General features: G+C 37.6%; 1 protein-coding gene across 5 annotated transcripts in view; it reads right to left on the bottom strand.

Moving 5' to 3' along the window:
• The window catches only part of LOC150077345 (C2 domain-containing protein 5), a 992151-nt gene that overhangs the window by 314324 nt on the left and 658645 nt on the right, over positions 1-19182 (bottom strand). For all 5 annotated transcript variants that reach the window (XM_090386765.1, XM_090386767.1, XM_090386764.1 and 2 more), the window contains one exon: positions 1135-1230. In XM_090386765.1, coding sequence (XP_090242891.1) covers positions 1135-1230 — 96 coding nt within the window. The remainder of the gene's footprint in view (positions 1-1134; positions 1231-19182) is intronic.

Here is a 19182-nt window from a genome sequence, read left to right as displayed (position 1 = left end):
TTGTCACTCACTATCTTGTCTCAACTTGACATAGCAAGTGATAGTAGTGGTTGATCAAAAATAGTGTGGTCAGGTTGGAAAAGTTCCAAACAGTCTCATACAGGTATTTTCAGAATTGTCTGCTACCTGCTAAGAGGTAGAACAGTTAATTGCAACAGGTACAGCATCGGCTGTTTTTCCCTCTCACTTTATGATGGAGTGCATAGACCACAAAGTCTTGGAATCTGCTAACATCTTGCTTGGACATGATATTTTCTACAGCAAAGGCATACAGGAACTCGAATAGAAAATACAGAAGTAATCTCATCTAAACTAGCTGTCACATTGTCTTCTCTGTATGGCAGATTTTTCTTTTTAGTTGTTTTCATGATTGAAGAACGAACCTACTTGCCTATTTAATGTCACAAACAGTGAACAGTAAATAAGGCATATCTCAGTGTGAGCCACACCAACTAGCAAAAGTAAGTTACAGTGGGGGTTAATTGATGGTAGCAGTGAGAAATTGTAATGGCCATATGAATGGTTTGCACAAGTTAACACTATGGTTTCATGCATTTAAATTAAATAATTACCTCTGTTCAGTGACACTGGAGAAATATAAACATCGTTCTTGGGATAAGAACAGTCATAATTATCTTCCAGTAGAAAAAGTTTCAACATTCCCACAAGTTCCCACAAAGTGGAGGAGTTTCTGGTGGGAACTACTTTTTTAATTTTCTGATTTGTTCAAAATTATTCCATTATCTGTATTCTTTGTTATAATAGAACCTTTCCAAGAACCTTTTTTTAGCTTTTTTTCTTTAAGGTTGTTGGCTGTTTATGGTTGTTTTTCTTTATTTTGGCAATGCTGCTAAGCCAAGACACCTCAGCCACCGAGTGGCCAAAATTTTCTGTTCTTATTGCTGCTATAATTTTTTGCTGTAATTCAAAATAAATTAAACTGTGAAGCCCATGAAAGCATGACTAATAATGGCAGTTTGTGCTTATCCAAGCAGTTACACTTATCTGACTTTTGAATGAATTACAAAATACATTACACATTGAGATGGAAGTATTTTTCAGGACAGCAGCAGCAGCAGATTTTATTGACCTACTGCCCACAACACATTTAAACACAAAACTTCAAATACATACAAATACAGGAAGTCTGATGTTGTAAAATTCCTTGTTCTTCTGCACTGTCTCTTGAATCAGTTTTTGGATTTCTATAAGCCTAGAACTTTCTGTGCCCTATTAGTAAAAAAAGAAATTGCCTATTACATATAACTTAATAAAACACATCTTACCTTTGCACTTTTCCTAATGAATTAATTAAAAACAAACATCAAAACATACTCTTAGCAGTAAAGCAATTATTTTGGAAAAGGAAAAGTAAGGAGAATGTAAAATTTTCACAATAAATTCAACTATAGATTTCTAAATATATTTACATGGAATAAATTTGGGTAACATCACCCATTCTTTAATGAAAAGTAAAATTTGAAAAATCTTCACAGAATTGTAAATGTTAGGCATGACATACCGAGTGGTGAGGAGCGTGAGTTCAGTAGCGCACGATCTTGAAGTGGACTACCTTGACTACTAAATAGCTCGTGACTACTAAATACCATTAACATTTGTATTGATGATTTATTGTAAAGTCATATATACAGGGGACCCCGGTATCAGAGTATTCATTATCCAAGTCCCCGCAGTTACGAGGATTTGAAAATTAAAGAATTAAAGTTTTTTCCCTTGATAAAATTGACCAAGCACTTGAATATTTTTTTTGTGAGAATGATCTTCTTTTATAATAAAAAATATCTAATAAAATCATTTTCCCATTTTTCATCCTTCATCCATTTTTTACTATGTACAAGTACATATTAATCATTACTATATCATATCGGTGTAGATACACCATATCATTACTATATCATATTGGTGTAGATACACCATATCTACTCATCCTTCACAACGAGCTGCTCATGTATTGCACTACCTCGAATAAGAAACGCTGCACTTACAATACCAGGGTACCTGTCCACCCACCGATGAAAAGCCAATTATCTTTGAAATGGTGCCTTCTGTGTGGTGGCACAATAGTGAAGCGTTACTAATTCAAGGTAGTGCAATACATGGGCAACTCGTTGTGAAGGATGAGCACAATGAGATACAGATGAAATTATGCTTTTCACACAACTATCACAGTTTTTCTTTAAGAGTTGTCCATGGTGTATCTACACCGATATTATATAGATATAGAATCTTAAACTCTTAAAATATTATGCCTAGTTGCATTTAGTTTTATTTAAATAATAAACATTCCGAAAATTGGTCCCTGTTTTAAGTGGAATATTCTGGAACCAATTATCCTCAGATAACGAGGATCCCCTGTATGTATATATGTATATTCATATGTATGCTCTGGCACAGCCACCTGGTGGTGCCGGAGTATAAACAAGAACATTTTTCTTCTTCTTCTTTTTTTTTTTTTTTTAATATGGACTTGACACACCAAAATATAAACTTTTGTCACACTGCTCAAATGTTATACCAATGGATGTGGGAATTCAATTAATTTGCAAGATCCCCAAATTTAACTTATAATTTTTTTTGGTAAGTCAAAGACTAGGTTTGATTCACACCCTGCCAAAAATCTTGATAATGTGATATATAGACGATATATATCAGAAGTGAAAGTGATTCTTGTGCTTCTACTGGAATGAGCAGCAGCCTGGAAAACAAGGTGCGGGGGATTTCAGAGACTGCTGGGTGCCATCACGGAACAAGTAAGTACATGGGCTGTGTTAGGTTAGCTAAGAACAGGAACAGGTGCATGTATACTTGCGTGAACACCAATGCTAGGAGTTTGGTAAAAAAATTTGATGAATTTGAGGTGTTGGTCAAAATCTCAAAGGCAGAATATCAGCGACATGGTGTCACACAGATATAAGGAATACAGAATTGGAATTTGGGGAGTACAATGTGTACAGGAAGGATAGACAGGATAGGAAGGTAGGAGGGGCTATGCTTAGTTAAGAAACACAAAATCTAGGGAAGTGCAGCTAGTTGACATGGTGCTTGTTGTAATTTATGATTTTTGGCACAAGGGCCTCCTGGGCCATAGTGTGCCTGTTCATGAATTTCTTATGACTGAAAACTTTATATTATGTCTTTCAGAGATGGTTATATAACTTTGTGCATTTCAAGTATTGAAATAGTTCTTCAAAATTTGCATTTTCGCCAAGTATGTGTAATAAAGTTAAAGGTTCCTGCAAATTAGATAGAAAATAGAAACTGGATTTTCGGATACTTGAGTACTGAGGGCATTCTGTTAGAATATGTTTAATTATTAGCTGGGTCTGACAGATGACACATTGAGCAGGATTCTGTCCCATAAGCAAGAACAGACGTGTTTTATAAGAATGACCAATTCGAAGTCTTGCCAAAATGATTTCTTCTCACCTGCTTATCCTGAAACTAGAAGTCCACAGCTCAGGTTCTTTTTTAATCTGGAATAGTTTATTATTCACTTGTGTTTGCCACAGTTCTGACTATTGAGTCCTACATGCTGTTTTAACAGTGGATTTATAATCAGTGTATGAGACTTTCAGATGGCAGAATAATCCACTGCCAGGATATTTAGCAGCATGATCTGCACATTCATTACCTGGGATGCTGACATGACTAGAGATCCAGCAGAAGGTGACCATCTGGTTTGATGTTTGATATTGATATAATCTGTATCAGATCTGTTTCAGAATGGGATGATGGGAAGAAGTAACAAACTGAATGGCAGTGACTGCACCTAAGGAGTCAGTGTATAGTTATAGCAGTGGTATGTTATGCAAGAAAGCAAGTGTATGAGCTTATGCAGCATCAGCCAAAAAAAAAAAAAAAAAAAAAATCACACTATTCCCTCCAAATGCCTGTCCTGGAAGTTTGTTCCAGCAATTAACCACCCGCTGGCTAAAGGCAAATTTCTGCACATCTATTCTACATCTGTCTTTTCTTAATTTGAATTCATGCTCCCTTAGGTTCGTAATCTGAACAAGAGGAAGAATTCCATCAGAATTCAGCAGGCTTAACCCATTCACGGCCTTATACACCTCAATCAGATCACTGTGCGGGTGCCTAGTCTCCAGCCACTGCAATTTGCAGAACTTAAGCCTCTCTTGGTAAGAGGGTCCCTTCATTCTCCTCACCAATCTTGTTGCCCTTCTCTGTACATGCTCAAGCAAATCTACATCCTTCCTAAAATGAGGCCTCCAGACCTGTACGCAGTACTCAAGGCGTGGCCTGACCATTACCTTATACAGAGGGACAAACATCTTCTCACTGCTGGCAAAATTCCTATATATCATTGACAAAACCCCATGACCTGCCCTGGCAGCCTGTCTGCATTGCTCAGAAAACTTCATATCTGACTGCACAATTACTCCCAGGTCCTTTTCATTTTCTACCACCTTAAGTGTAGTACCACACAGTTGGTACATTTCTCTGGGATTACTTCGAACCATATGCAGTACTTTGCATTTGTCCAGGTTAAACTTCGGTTGCCACTTCTTAGCCCATCTGCCCAAATTATCTAGATCCTGTTGCAGTAGCACAATGCCATTACTGTCATTAACAACCCTGCCAACCTTTTATCATCTGCAAACTTCGACACTAAGCCTTCATCAGGGTCCTGATCTGGATATCATCATTCTTCTTTTTCTTGGTGATTCCCTTCTATTTCTATTTCTCTCTCTTGGGGTAATTCAAAAAAATTTTTTTTTTTTGGCTGGTGCAGCATAAGCCTTAGGATTCCTTGCACTCTATGGCTAATAATAATAATAATAATAATATCATTGATAAATATACAAAGTAACAGTGGACCCAACACCAAACCCTGTGGGACTCCACCAATAACATTAGTCCACGAAGAGCAGCACCCATTGATTACCACCCTCTGTCTTCTCCCACTCAACCATCCTTTTATCCATTTTAGCAACTTACCCTTAATACAATTCTGCTCCAATTTGTACAATAGTCTTCCATGCGCAACAGTGTCAAAAGATTTCCTGAAATCCAAATATATGATATCAAAATTATTTTTTTGCAGCCAGTTCCTTTGTAACCACACCATAATATACTGTAAAATTTGTCAGACAAGACTTTCCCTTAACAAAGCCATGCTGTGTCGCAATTATTGCTGCAGTCTTGTCTAGATGAGCCTGCAATGCATCTTTATACCAGTGACTCCATTATTTTATCCGGAACAGAAGTTAAACTAACTGGTCTGTAATTACTCGTGTCACCCTTCAATCCCCCTTTGTGAATTGGGGATACATTTGCACATTTCCAGTCCGTGGGGACCTCCCCTGAATGCTCTCATAATTATGGCTAAGGGTTTGTTTAGCTGCTTTGCCGCCTCCTTTAATATAACTGGATAGATCCCATCCACCCCAGGTGCCTTTCTTATGTTTAACTTCAACAATTTCTCCTCCACTTTGATCTCAGTTATTACAAAATCACAAAATTCAAACCATTTTGAGAAGGTTATCAAATTTGATAACCATTTTCAAACCTTAATAACTCCTCATATGTGAATGTAGATGCAAAATACTCATTCAGTTCGTTTGCTATCTGAGCAGGATCATCAACAGTCGAACCATTGATATCAAGTGACTGATATCTAAAAGGAAGGGGATGAATCAGATTCATCCTCTTCCTTTTAGAGTTTATATAAGTAAAGAAATCCCTGCTGTTTTTCTTAGCATCCTTTGCCAAAGATTTCTCGTAATCTGCCTTCCCCTGCTTAACCTCCTTTGTGACCTGATTACAGACTAGCTTATATCTGCCATAGGCTTTTGAGTCGCTTGATAATTTATATGCATCCCATGCATTTTTATTCTCTGTCACGAGTCTCATTAGTTGATTTGATAACCATTTAGGCCTAAACCTTGAACAATATTTCTTAATAGGTATGAAACTTTTAGTAGCTTCCACGATTAATTCCTTGAATGCTTTCCACTTAGAATTTACTGTTGGTAAAATCGTCAGTTGATCCCACTGTACAGAATTTAGAAACTGTCCGAGACCACTATACTCACCTTTATGGAAGCAAAAATCCTTTCCTTTACCCCTGATGGTTATTATATCTTTAAGTAAATCCCACATCAGTACAATGTGATCACTGCCACCTAGTGGTTCCTTTATCTTCAAATTCTTAATACACGAATGATCACTGCTCATAACCAGTTCAAGAGAATTACCCTCTCTGGTTGTCTCTCGAACATGCTGCTGCAGAAAACAATCATCCAATAAATCCACAAAAGTCTCACTAGTGTGTGAGTGACCAACCCACAAGTTCTAGTCAATATCTGGGAAGTTAAAATCCCCTATTATAAGACATTATGATTTACTAGCCCACTCTCTTTTTCTGTACAATTGTTCATTGTACTCATTCGAGTCATTAGGCCTATAACATACTCCTCCTCTTATTTTTGCTTTTGCAGTGCTTATGTCAACACCAAACTGACTCAACAGTGCACTGTTCATCTATATCAACTGGATGCACTTCTTCTGATTTTATGTTTTTCTTAATTAACAGCATGACACCTCCTCCCTTCCTATCTTGTCTATCTTTTCTGTACACATTGTACTTCCCAAATTCCAATTCTGCATTCCTAATATTAGTGTGACACCACGTCTCTGATATTCCTACAATATCCGCCTTTGATGTCTTGACCAACACTTCAAATTCATCAAATTTATTTACTATACTTCTAGCACTGGTATACATGTGAGCATACATTCACCGATTCCTATTCCTAGTTACCCTGACACATCCCATATACCCACCTGTTTCACCATGACTGCCATCAGTCCCTGAAACCCCCAGCACCCCTCCCTCCAGGTTGCTACTTATTCTAATAGAAGTTGTGTAAGAATCACCTTCATGTCTGCCTATGGCTACTTTTAACCTTTTAGTCTATGAATCCTCCAAAGCTAGCAGTTTTCCGACCCATCTAACACTGCCTCGATAGCATCAGCAAATATTCTTGCACCCTTTCTATTTAAGTGTATCCCATCCTTGTAGAAGCACAGACCACGCTGAAAAAAAAATTCAATCCCTTGAGCCTTGCACATTCCTTCCAGGGCCAAATTGATTGACAAGGCTCTCATTATGTACTCACTCCTATCGTGTTTGGGCAGAATTGCAGACACGTTCAAAATTAACCCTAACTCATGACTTTTTTTGCAACATTGACCAGTACTTGTTAATTAAATCTGCAGATCTCCTACTCTTAATGTCATTGGTGCCAACATGTATAACAATATCACCTTTTGTGCCCTTAAAAGATGATATATGCTTTACAACATCATCAACTTTTGTGCCCTTAAAAGATGATATATGCTTTACAACATCATCAACTTTTGCCCCTGGCAGACATACCCTTGTCCTGTTCCATCTATACTTTTTACACAATATATTCCCCGTCTCCCTGACAATAGAGTCAGGGAGACGGGGAATATCAAGCTATATCAAAGCTTGCTTGAAATGCTGCTTACTTATATTATTTGGGGCCAGTTTTATTTCATATAATTCTGTGGTATAGATACTGCATTTGGTAGGAAGAGATACAGATATTGAGAAGGTAGAAGAAATTGCTGCAACACCTACAACTTCATCTGTTTTGGAGCCATCAGTGTAGATAAGTAGTTTTTCTGAGTTTTCTAGATGTGGGCTTCATGTAGCTTGTTTGGCAGGTAGAGTTTTCCCCATCTCAGAAAGAAAGTATCACAACAAGGTGAAAATTGAATCCAGGTAAGTTCAGGAGAAGCATAGTCATCAAGGATATGCTGAAAGTTAATATTCCAATTGCTCATGATCTCTTGCAATCGAAGACCCACACGGCAGTTTTCATTAGGTTTATTATGGTATAACATTACATTTTGAGGATCAAACACAGGTATTCCCAGCTGTGATGAGATGGAATACTTTTAATTTTTGCAGCATAGTTACAAAGTAAGGTTTTTCACCTGAGGTGCAATGGGGTTCATTTGCCTCAATATACAGGCTGTGGACTGGAGATGTTCTGAAGGCTCCCACGGCTATCCTTAGGGCACTATGCTGAATTGTATTTAGCCGCAACAAGGAACTGTTCCTTGCGGAGTCATGCACAGGTGATCCATAATCGAAGCAGGACTGAATTAATGTTCTAGAGATGTGATAGTGAGTTTCTCTCAGCATCCCAGGAGTTAGCGGAGACAGCTCTTAAGATGTTCAATTTCTTTAGATAGGCCATTATATAGTAGGCTATATGATTGGAAAAGTTAAGTTTATTGTCTAGATACAAACCCAATAAACGAAAGTTATTAGTAAGAGGAATCAGGTTATTTTTTAAATATATTTCAGGATCCAAATGTAGTTTGCGTATTTTACAGAAATGCATTGCAGTTGATTTATTTTCTGCTAAGGAATAGCCGTTCCGTTGTGCCCATGATTCCATTCTGGTTATGGATATTTGAAGTAGCCTTTCAATGGCATTCATAGTTTGTGACTGACAAGAGACAATCAGGTCATCGACAAACATGTATGATTCAACTGTTTTTGGTATGTTTCGTGTCATATTAGTAATTCTTATTGTGAATAATGCTGTGCTTAGGATGGAACCCTGCAGTACACCTTCTCGTTCAAATGGTTTGGATAAACTGTTCATACATCTGACCTGAAATATTGTGTGGTGTAGAAAGTTTTATATAAATTGGGGCAACTATTATTATTATTATTAGCATTAGCCATATGGTGCAAGGAAACCTGAGGATTATGCTGCAATGGCCAAAAAAAAAAAAAAAAAAAAAAAATTCCTTATTACCCTGAGAGAGAGAGAGAGAGAGAGCGAGAGAGAGAGAGAGAGAGAGAGAGAGAGAGAGTAGAAAGGAATCACCAAGAAAGGGAAGAGTGATGATATCCAGCTCAGGACCCTAGGTGTGCCAAGCCCATACTCACCAGATGTGGGCCCCTGGGGATAAAAAAAACTGCCCCTTCAATTCAAAAGAATGAAAGTCCTGGAGGACACCATATCACCATGTGGTGCCAAAGGCTTTCTCAATATCTAGATTAACCATGATCAGATGCTGTCTCCTTATGAAAGCATTGCAGATGTTTGCCTCAGCTTTGATCATCACATCTAGAATTGAGCGATGGTACACAATCGGCTAACGTGGTTTCTGGAAACCACGTTAGCAGATTGTGTACCATTTTTTCTAAGACTTTGCCTAAACAGCAAGTCAGTGAAATTGCCTGCTAGAACAACTGAGTGATACCAGAAGTGCAGGTAACTCTTTTCTAAAAATATTCTATTGTAGAATTTCAACAGGGAGCTTAGTGCATTGTTATTTAGCTTTTTTAACATTATATAGCAGACTCCATCTGGACCAGCAGCAGTACTGGATGTTTTATTAAGAGACTTTAAAAGTTCCATTAAATTGAAAGCTGATTGTACAGAAGTGATACCTTAGTAAAGAAGTTTATTTTTTGTTTTTCTGCAGATGCCTTAATTTTTTGAAAGGTTTGGCTGTATGTGGACACTGCTGATATACTGGCAAATGATTTGTCAGCAAAGGTAAAGAAAGCCCACACAAGAAGCATGCAAAAGTTCGATGAAACTTACGGCTAAAAGTACTTTGCCATAATGGCATTTGTATTGTTGCTCGCTCAGTAAACATAGTAGGTGTTATTGGTCAGGAGTAGAAATTGAATCCCATGGGAGATTTAAACCCTCCCGATTGAGGGGTAACCTGACTTTTTTTTTCCTTTAGAATCACTGGTGGACTAGTGGATAAATTGTTTATTAAGAAAAAAGAGGCAAAGGTAAAGGAAGCCCACACGAGAAGCATGGCAAACTTCGAAAAAGTTTACAAGTGAAACTATGTGACGAACATTTTTTACGACGCCAAAACTTCCAATATGACTGCTTGTGATTCAATTAGTGATTTTAAATAAAAAAGGTCAGGTTACCCCCCTCCACTTTGGGAGGGTTTCAAGCTCTTGTGGGACTCAACTTCTACTCCAGACCGATAACACCCACCGTCTGTTTACCGAGTGAGCAACAATACAAATGTCATTACGGCAAAGTACTTTTACCGGTAAATTTCAACTTTTGCAAGCTTCTCGTGTAGGCTTTCTTTACCTTAGCCAATTTGCCTAATGCATTAGCTATTTCTGTTGGTGCAGACAACTCCTATCCTTTAGAGTTTAGGATTGAGGCTGGGGACTGCACGTAATTACCATTAAGTGCTTGGATTTTCTTCCAGATGAGTCTGTTGTCCGTATCCTTTTTAATAGTGGAACTAAAACTTATCCAGGGATCTTTCTTATCTTTTCTTCTTATTTGGCGGAACTTCACCTTGAGCCTTTTAAAGTTATTAAGATTACCAGATGTAGGAAATTTTCAAAACAAATTCCAAGCTCTATATTTTTTTTTCTTGTTTAGCATGTGTGCATTTCTGATTCCACCAATAACTGATGCATTTGCTCTTCCCAGGTAGAGATTTAGGTATTGCAGAAGTAGCAGCATGTAATATCTGGTTGGTTATATGATTGGTGACATTATCTATGGGCTGGGACTGGATTATATCATCATCAAACTGAATTAGAGAAAAGTATTCATGCTAGCTTGCCCTATGGAATTTCCAGTTGGAGAATGCAAAGTTTACTTGTGTTTGTACCTTGCAAAGGATCGGTGGATGATCACCATTTAGTGGGTTATCAAGAAGTAACCACTCCATATTGGCATATATGGATGGAGAACAAATTATAAGGTCTATTGCAGTCATGTATCCTGCAGAAAAATGGATATAGGTGGGCTCACCAGTGTTTAATAGGGTAAAATAATGAGTATCAAGCAATGCTTCTATTAGTTTGCCCCTTTTGTCAATTTTTGGAGATTCCCATAGCAGATGATGAGCATTGAAGTCTCCGAATAAGCAGAAGGGAGATGGCAGCTGATTTATTAAGTTTTCTAAGTCATCTGAAGACAAAGAGAAATTAGGAGGGAGATATATAGAAGCTATCGTGAGAGTGATACCAATTACAATGTGCACTGCCACAACCTCAAAAGGAGTCTGAAGGAGTATGAGCTGGTGTGTCTATAATCCTATCACGTCTAAAGATAGCAGAGTTCTTAATGGTAGGTCACACTAAAGAATTTAAGAGAGTTTCCTTGTAAGGCTATGGCAGCTGGTTCGTACCGATCGAAAAAATCCTGCAAATCATCTTTTGTACTCCGAAAGCTCTACAATTCCATTGAAGGTTTCTTTCCATTATGTGGTTTTATGGCATGTTTTTGGTTCTGACTGCTTTTTGGTTGTAGTTTGCTTGTATCGAGCTATTTTTATTTTGTCTTTCTTAGGAAAGAAAGGGCGGGTCACATCCATCTCATCGGTTGCATGTAATTCTAGGATTCCATCATTTGAGTCATGGTGTTTATCAATGTCCATTTCGGTGGAGAGTGATGATTGTGATTTCATGGTTTCTGACACTTTTGGTTTTGTTGAGGAAACATAGGTTGGTATGGTAATTGGGGTGTTACTGGCTTGTTCAGTTGTTTGTTGAGGAGACTATTTTGAGGTAGTGAGCAATGAATGTGCCCAATTATCAATGGATACATTTGGAGGAACTGATAACTCCAGGGCTCACATCTGGTGAGTATGGGCTTGGCAAACCCAGGGTCCTGCACTGGATGTCATCATTCTTCTCTTTCTTGGTGATTCCTTTCTACTTCTCTGTCTCTCTCTCTCTCTCTGGGTAGCTCGGGAATTTTTTTTTTTTTTTTTTGGCTTGTGCAGCATAAGCCTCAGGCTTCCTTGTACCATATGGCTAATAATAATAATATATTAGTTTGAATCCCCGTTGACTGGAAATGTTGAGTGGCATACAAACATACGTACGTATGTTTGGCATACATACGCTTTGTTTCTGTTTTCATTATTTGTCTTCTCGCCTCTGAGTATGTCACTTTGTTTTCTACTTTATATTTTTGAATTATTTTCCCTTGCTTCCATAGTTCACATGTTTTTAAGAAAGCTGGATGGTTACCCTTACAATTTGGGTAATGCGGAGTGGTAATGGTACAATCAGATTGGTTATGCTCTTTTGACCGACAATTAGGACATATTGCCTCACTACGACACGCAGCCTGGGAGTGTCAGAATTTTTTCCATTTGTAGCACCTGATCTATGGTTCGACATGGCAATGCAAATAGCCTGCTTTCATAGATGATGGTAAGCTAGAAGTGTTAAAAGTGAGAATTATGCTCCTTGTTGGAACAAAATTACAATCTTTTCGAGTCATAATTCTCCTTACTTGGATGAATTTTTGTTCCTGTAGCTCTTTGACAATTTCCTCCTCTGATACTGTTAATAAATCCTATTCTGTTATTACTTCCTTAGAGGAGTTTAGTGTGGCATGGGGAGTAACTTTTATTGGGTGTCCTCTAAAAGTTGTGAGCTTTAATAGCTTTGTAGAATGTTGAGGTTAGGTAATTTCAACCAGAAGGTCACTGGATTGAAGTAGCCTTACTGATTTCGGTGAGCCTGCAGTAGTCTCAATGCATTTCTGCACAAGGAAAGGTGATAATTTGCTCAGAGGCTGTTCAGATAGTGAATACTAGATGAGGAAACATGGTATCTCCTTTTGAGGGGTTGTTTTCAACCTCTTGATTGAGAAAAGTCATTTTTATTGTCTTTCATCACTGTTTTCTTTGGGCTGGATGGCTCTCAAGGTCGAAAAGAACTGTTTTCCATCTTTGCTCCTTTCAGCCCCGGGAGAGTGGATTTCTTCTGCCAGGTTACTGGCCCCGCCATGGGGAGGCAGGAGCAGTGCCGCCAGAGTAACCAAGTGATATAAAGGTTAATAAATTAGTTTAAAGAAAAAAAAAAGAAAGGTAGATTTCCTTTCTTAAAACTTGCTTACAATTTGTAAGACTAAGTTATTGATTAAAGAGAATGTAAAAAAACTTTTTAAACTAAAGAAGAACTGTGGCTTTCAATAAACACTCTATGAATCACTCAGAAAATTGCTTGATCACTATAATGATTGGCACCTGGGGCCCAGTTGACATGGATGGGCAGTGCACTGTCAAGTCAGTTTGGTGTGACATTGCACCGGGAAAGAAAAATTCAGAGTAGGAGTGTGTTATAGGCCTAATGACTCTTTTACTCAACGAGGTAACTACCATCAGGGGTAAAAGAAAGTATTTTTGCTTTCGTAAAGGTGACTATGGTGGTCTGAGACAGTTTTTAAATTCTAAAAAGTGGGATCAACAGACGATGTTACCAACAGCAAATTCTAAATGGGAAGCACTCAAAGAATTAACCTTGGAAGCTACTAGGCTTTTATATCAACTAAGAAATACTGTTCAAGGTTTAAGCCTAAATGGATGTCAGATGAACTAATGAGACATGTGCAGAGAAGAAAAATGCATGGGATACATATAAATTAACAGGTGACAGTGAAGCCTATGGTAGATATAAGCTGGTCTGCAATCAGGTCACAAAGAAGGTTAGGCAGGCAAAGGCAGATTATGAGAAATCCTTGGCAAAGGATGCAAAGAAAAACAGAAAAGAGTTCTTTACCTATGTAAACTCTAGAAGGAAAGGGATGAATCAGATTGGTCCACTGCATACTGATGGTTCAACTGTTGATGATCCTGCTCAGGTGGCTAACAAACTAGAGTATTTTGCATCTACATTCACACACGAGGAGTTATTCAGGAAGGGCAATGCCAGAGGTGAAGCAAACTCTGGCAGTGAGCTAAATGATTTTGTAATAACTCAGAGCAAAGTGGAGGAGAAATTGTTGAAGATAAACATAAGGAAGATACCCGGGGTGGATCGGATCTATCCAGTTATATTAAAGGAGGCAGCAAAGGAAGAAAGCAAACCCTTAGCCATAATTATGAGAGCTTCCTTGGACTCAGGGGAGGTCCTGATTCATAAAGGAGGATCAAAGGGTGAAACAAATAATTACAGACCTGGTAGTTTAACTTCTGTTCCAGGGAAAGTAATGGAGGCACTGGTTAAAGAAGCACTGCAGGGTCAACTAGGCAAGACTTCAGTTATAGTTCAGTCACAGCATGGGTTTGTTAAGGGGAAGTCATGTCTGACCAATTTGAATGGATACTATGATGTGATTACAAAAGAACTGGATGCAAAGAATATTTTGATATCATATACTTGGATCTTAAGAAGGCTTCTGATACTGTTGCACATGGAAGCCTGCTGCATAAATTGGAGCAGTATGGCACTGGAGGCAAATTTCTGCTATGGATAAAGGGATGGTTGAGTGGGAGAAGACAGAGAGTGGTAATCAATGGACACTGCTCTTCATGGAGTCCCCCAGGGTTCAGCGTTGGGTTCATTTTTGTTTTCTGTATTTAATAATGATACTGATGATGGTATATCAGGTATAATGTTAAGGTTGCTTTCTTGCATCGTATGCCTCTACTAATGCTAATGTCTAAGTTTGCAGACGATACGAAAGTTGGCAGGGTTGTTAATCACACTAATGACAGTACACTACTGCAACAGGATATAGAAAAGTTGAGCAGATGGGTTGAGAGGTGGCAACTGAAGTTTAACATTGACAAATGTAAAGTACTACATATGGGTAGCAGTAACATATCAACTGTGTGGTACTACACTGAAGGTGGTAGAAAATGAAAAGGACCTGGGAGTAATTGTGAAGAGAATATGAAGTTTTCTGAGCAGTGCAGACAGTCTGCAAGAGTAGGAATTTTGAGCAGTGCAGACAGTCTACAGGAATTTTGTAGCAGGGATAAGGAGGTGATTAATCCCTTGTATAAGTCATTGGTCAGGCCACATCTTGCTAATGCTAATGTATTTTTTAAGTATGTGGGAGCAGGGATTAGCAAGTCACAAAGTTAAAAACAAAAGTAGGAAACTACTTCTATTTTCAACGTTTGTAAAATAATAAGAGAAGTTAACCTCAATATAGTACATATAACACTTTCGTAAGATACTCTCTAGAAATTAAAACGAAAAAAATCGAAAAACTTACATTAGAGTAAAAATAGTTTAAAAAATAATTAAAACTCAATTTAACACAATAAAACTCAATTTAACAATTAAAAATCAATTTAACACAATTAAAAATAAGAAAATTAATTAAAAGAATTTAAAGAAAAAAATTATATTGAGGTTAACTTCTCTTATTATTTTACAAATATTGATATCAACGTAGAACATATTGGGCATCACAACTCTGGTTCATACTATCTAATTCTATTTTCAACATAAAAAATAGCATTTATATCTGTCAACATGAGTATCGCTGGAGAGACATGATCACCAATAACATTTATATACCTATCTCATCATTTTATTAATTTTGGAAATGTACTGTGTAAAAAAATTGCTGTTGTAACCAGACTCTTGTGTACCTTTTCACTGTCAATAAGGCTGTGATAAATTTTGTTTAGAACTGCTTACTACTATTTTGAAAAAAAAGTGTATTTTTATGAGAATAATGGTTTCTCTCAAACCAGTGTCATAAAAATTATTATAATCCACAGTTATAACTTATTAAAAAACACTAACACTTTAGCATTAGCATTAATAGAGGCATATGATGCAAGAAAGCAAGCTTATGTAGCATCAGCAAAAAAAAAAAAAAAAAAAACTTGGAACCGGGAGTCTAAAGTTTACAAGCCCTCTCTTTTAGATAAACATTCGATGTTTCATCAGGAATAGACATCTACTTTTTTTTATTTATACCTCTCCCTTATTGTCATGCTAGTTGAAAAATAAAGCTTTTTAAAAGCACTTAGTCCTGCTTATTGGCATTTTTTTTTTCTATTTTAATATTTTTATTTCATCATTTAAAATTGAATTGAAGAAGTAGTAGTAGTGGCATGTGATGCAAGAAAGCAAGTGTATCAGCTTATGGCAGCAACAGCCAATAAAAAAAAAAAAAAAAAAAAAAAAAAAAAATCACGCCATTCCCTCCAAATGCCTGTCCAGTTCTTCCTTAAATTTATTTAACCTATCAACTTCCACAACGACAGATGGAAGTTTGTTCCAGCAATTAACCACCCACTGGCTAAAAGCAAATTTCTGCACATCTATTCTACATCTATCTTTTCTTAATTTGAATTTATGCCCCCTTAGGTTTGTAATCTGAACAAGTGGAAGGATCCCATCAGAATTCAGCGTGCTCAACTCATTCAAGGCCTTATACACCTCAATCAGATCGCCGTGCAGGTGCCTAGTCTCCAGCCACTGCAATTTGCAGAACTTAAGCCTCTCTTGGTAAGAGGGTCCCTTCATTCCTCTCTTCTCTGTACACACTCAATTAAATGTACATCCTTCCTCAAATGAGGCCTCCAGACTTGTATGCAGTACTCAAGGTGCAGCCTGACCATTGCCTTATACAGAGGGACAAACATCTCCTTCTCACTGCTGGCAAAATTCCTATATATCATTGACAAAACCCCATGACCTGCCCTGGCATCCTGTCTGCATTGCTCAGAAATCTTCATATCTGACTGCACAATTACTCCCAGGTCTTTTTCATTTTCTACCACCATAAGTGTAGTACCACACAGTTGTACTACACTTATGGTGTAGTACAACTGTACGGTACTACAGTATGTTTCTTTCGGGTTACTTCTACCCATATGCAGTACTTTGCATTTGTCAAGGTTAAACTTCAGTTGCCACTTCTTAGCCCACCTGCCCAAATTATCTAGATCCTGTTGCAGTAGCACACTGCAATTACAGTCATTAACAACCCTACCAACTTTGGTATCATCTGCAAACTTCGACACTAAGCCTGATATACCTTCATCAATATCACTGATAAATATACAAAACAACAGTGGACCCAAAACCGAACCCTGTGGGACTCCACTAATAACATTAGTCCACGAAGAGCAGCATCCACCCCCAGGGGCTCACATCTGGTGAGTATGGGCTTGGCACACCCAGAGTCCTGAGCTGGATATCATCATTCTTCTCTTTCTTGGTGATTCCTTTCTACTTCTCTCTCTCTCTCTCTCTTTCGCTCAGGGTAACAAAGAATTTTTTTTTTTTTTTTTTTCAGCCGGTGCAGCATAAGCCTCAAGCTTCCTTGCACCATATGGCAAATAATCCATTAATTACCACCCTCTGTCTTCTCCCACTCAACCATTCTTTTATCCATTGTAGCAACTTACCCTTAATACCATTCTACTCCAATTTGTACAATAGTCTTCCATGCACAACAGTGTCAAAAGCTTTCTTGAAATACAAATATATGATATCAAAATTATTTTTTGCATCCAGTCCCTTTGTAACCACATGATAACATCCTTTCAAATTTGTCAGACAAGACTTTCCCTTAACAAACCCATGCTGTGTCTGAATTATTGCTGCAGTCTTGTCTAGATGATCTTGCAAAGCATCTTTAACTAGTGACTCCATTATTTTACCCGGAACAGAAGTTAAACTAACTGGTCTGTAATTACTCGTGTCACCCTTCGATCTCCCTTTGTGAATTGGGGATACATTTGCACATCTCCAGTCCATGGGGACCTCCTCTGAGTCCAAGGATGCTTTCATAATTATGGCTAAGGGTTTGCTTAGTTGCTTTGCCGCCACCTGGATAGATAACTGGATAACTGGATAGATAACATATAACTGGATAGATCCCATCCACCCCAGGTGCCTTTCTTATGTTTAACTTCAACAATTTCTCCTCCACTTTGCTCTCATTTATTACAAAATCATTAAGCACAATGCTACAATTTGATAACCTTCTGCCATTTGCAAAGCTTAATAACTCCTCATGTATGAATGTAGATGCAAAATACTCATTCAGTTTGTTTGCTATCTGAGCAGGATCATCAACAGCCAAACCATCACTATCCAGTGGACCAATTAGAATAATCCTCTTCCTTTTAGAGTTTATATAAGTAAAGAAATCCTTGCTGCTTTTCTTAGTATCTTTTGCCAAAGATTTCTCATAATCTGCTTTTGCCTGCCTAACCGCCTTTGTGACCTGATTACAGATTAGCTTATATCTGCCATAGGCTTCTGAGTTGCTTGATAATTTATATTCATCCCAAGCATTTTTCTTCTCTGTCACGAGTCTCATTAGTTCATTTCATAACCATTTAGGCCTAAACCTTGAACAATATTTCATAATAGGTATGAAACTTTTTGTAGTATCCACGATTAATTCCTTGAATGCTTCCCACTGTACAGAATTTAAAAACTGTCTGAGACCACTGCACTCACCTTTACGAAAGCAAAAACCCTTTCCTTTACCCCTGATGGTAATTATATCTTTAAGTAAATCCCACATCAGTACACTGTGATCACTGCCACCTAGTGGCTCCTTTATCTGCAAATTCTTAATACTCGAATGATCACTGCTGATAACCAGATCAAGAGTATTACCCTCTCTGGTTGCCTCTCGAACATGCTGCTGCAGAAAACAATCATCCAATAAATCCACAAAAGTCTTACTAGTGTGTATGTGAGTGACCAACCCACAAGTTCCAGTCAAAATCCCCCATTATAAGACATTCTGATTTACTAGCCCACTCTATTTCTCTGTACAACTGTTCATTATACTCATTCGAGTCATTAAGCCTATAACACACTCTGACTCTTATTTCTGTTCTTTCCTTTCATTCTTAATGAAGCATTAATGGAATTTTTTCAAGTAAGATTTGCATATTTATTACAGGTTTCATTACTCAAAATTTTAGATGAAAAATTGAGCACAGATGTTTTATAACTTACAGTTTCAACTTCAGTTTTGAAAGAGGAGCTATGTCAGCAGTATAACTACTTTCTATAGCTATCTTGCACTCAGTGTGAAGGTACTGTGGTGTCAGTTATTGTCTCTGAGATTTGCTGCTCAGCTTTCAATATAGATCCCAAAATTTTACTTCTCTACAGCTGCAGAATTCTCTTTGAGGACTTCCCTGTTTTGTATAAACAGAAAATTTGACTATTCTGTGCCAGGGTACTGGATCCATTGGTGAATGTTCATGCAGACCACTAGAAATTTTCCTGCAAGAGACAGAGAGAGAGAGAGAGAGATGTCCACATTGGGTTCAAATAATCCTATCAACAAAAAAAATACTGTTGTGGAGCAAAATTCTGTAAATCAGGACTGGCCTTTAATATAATAAAATCTA

Source organism: Mastigoproctus giganteus, chromosome 12 (assembly GCF_048544385.1).
Source record: "Mastigoproctus giganteus isolate SK-2022 chromosome 12, ASM4854438v1, whole genome shotgun sequence".
Lineage (NCBI taxonomy): Eukaryota > Metazoa > Arthropoda > Arachnida > Uropygi > Thelyphonidae > Mastigoproctus > Mastigoproctus giganteus.
This window is presented reverse-complemented; position numbering and strand designations above follow the sequence as displayed.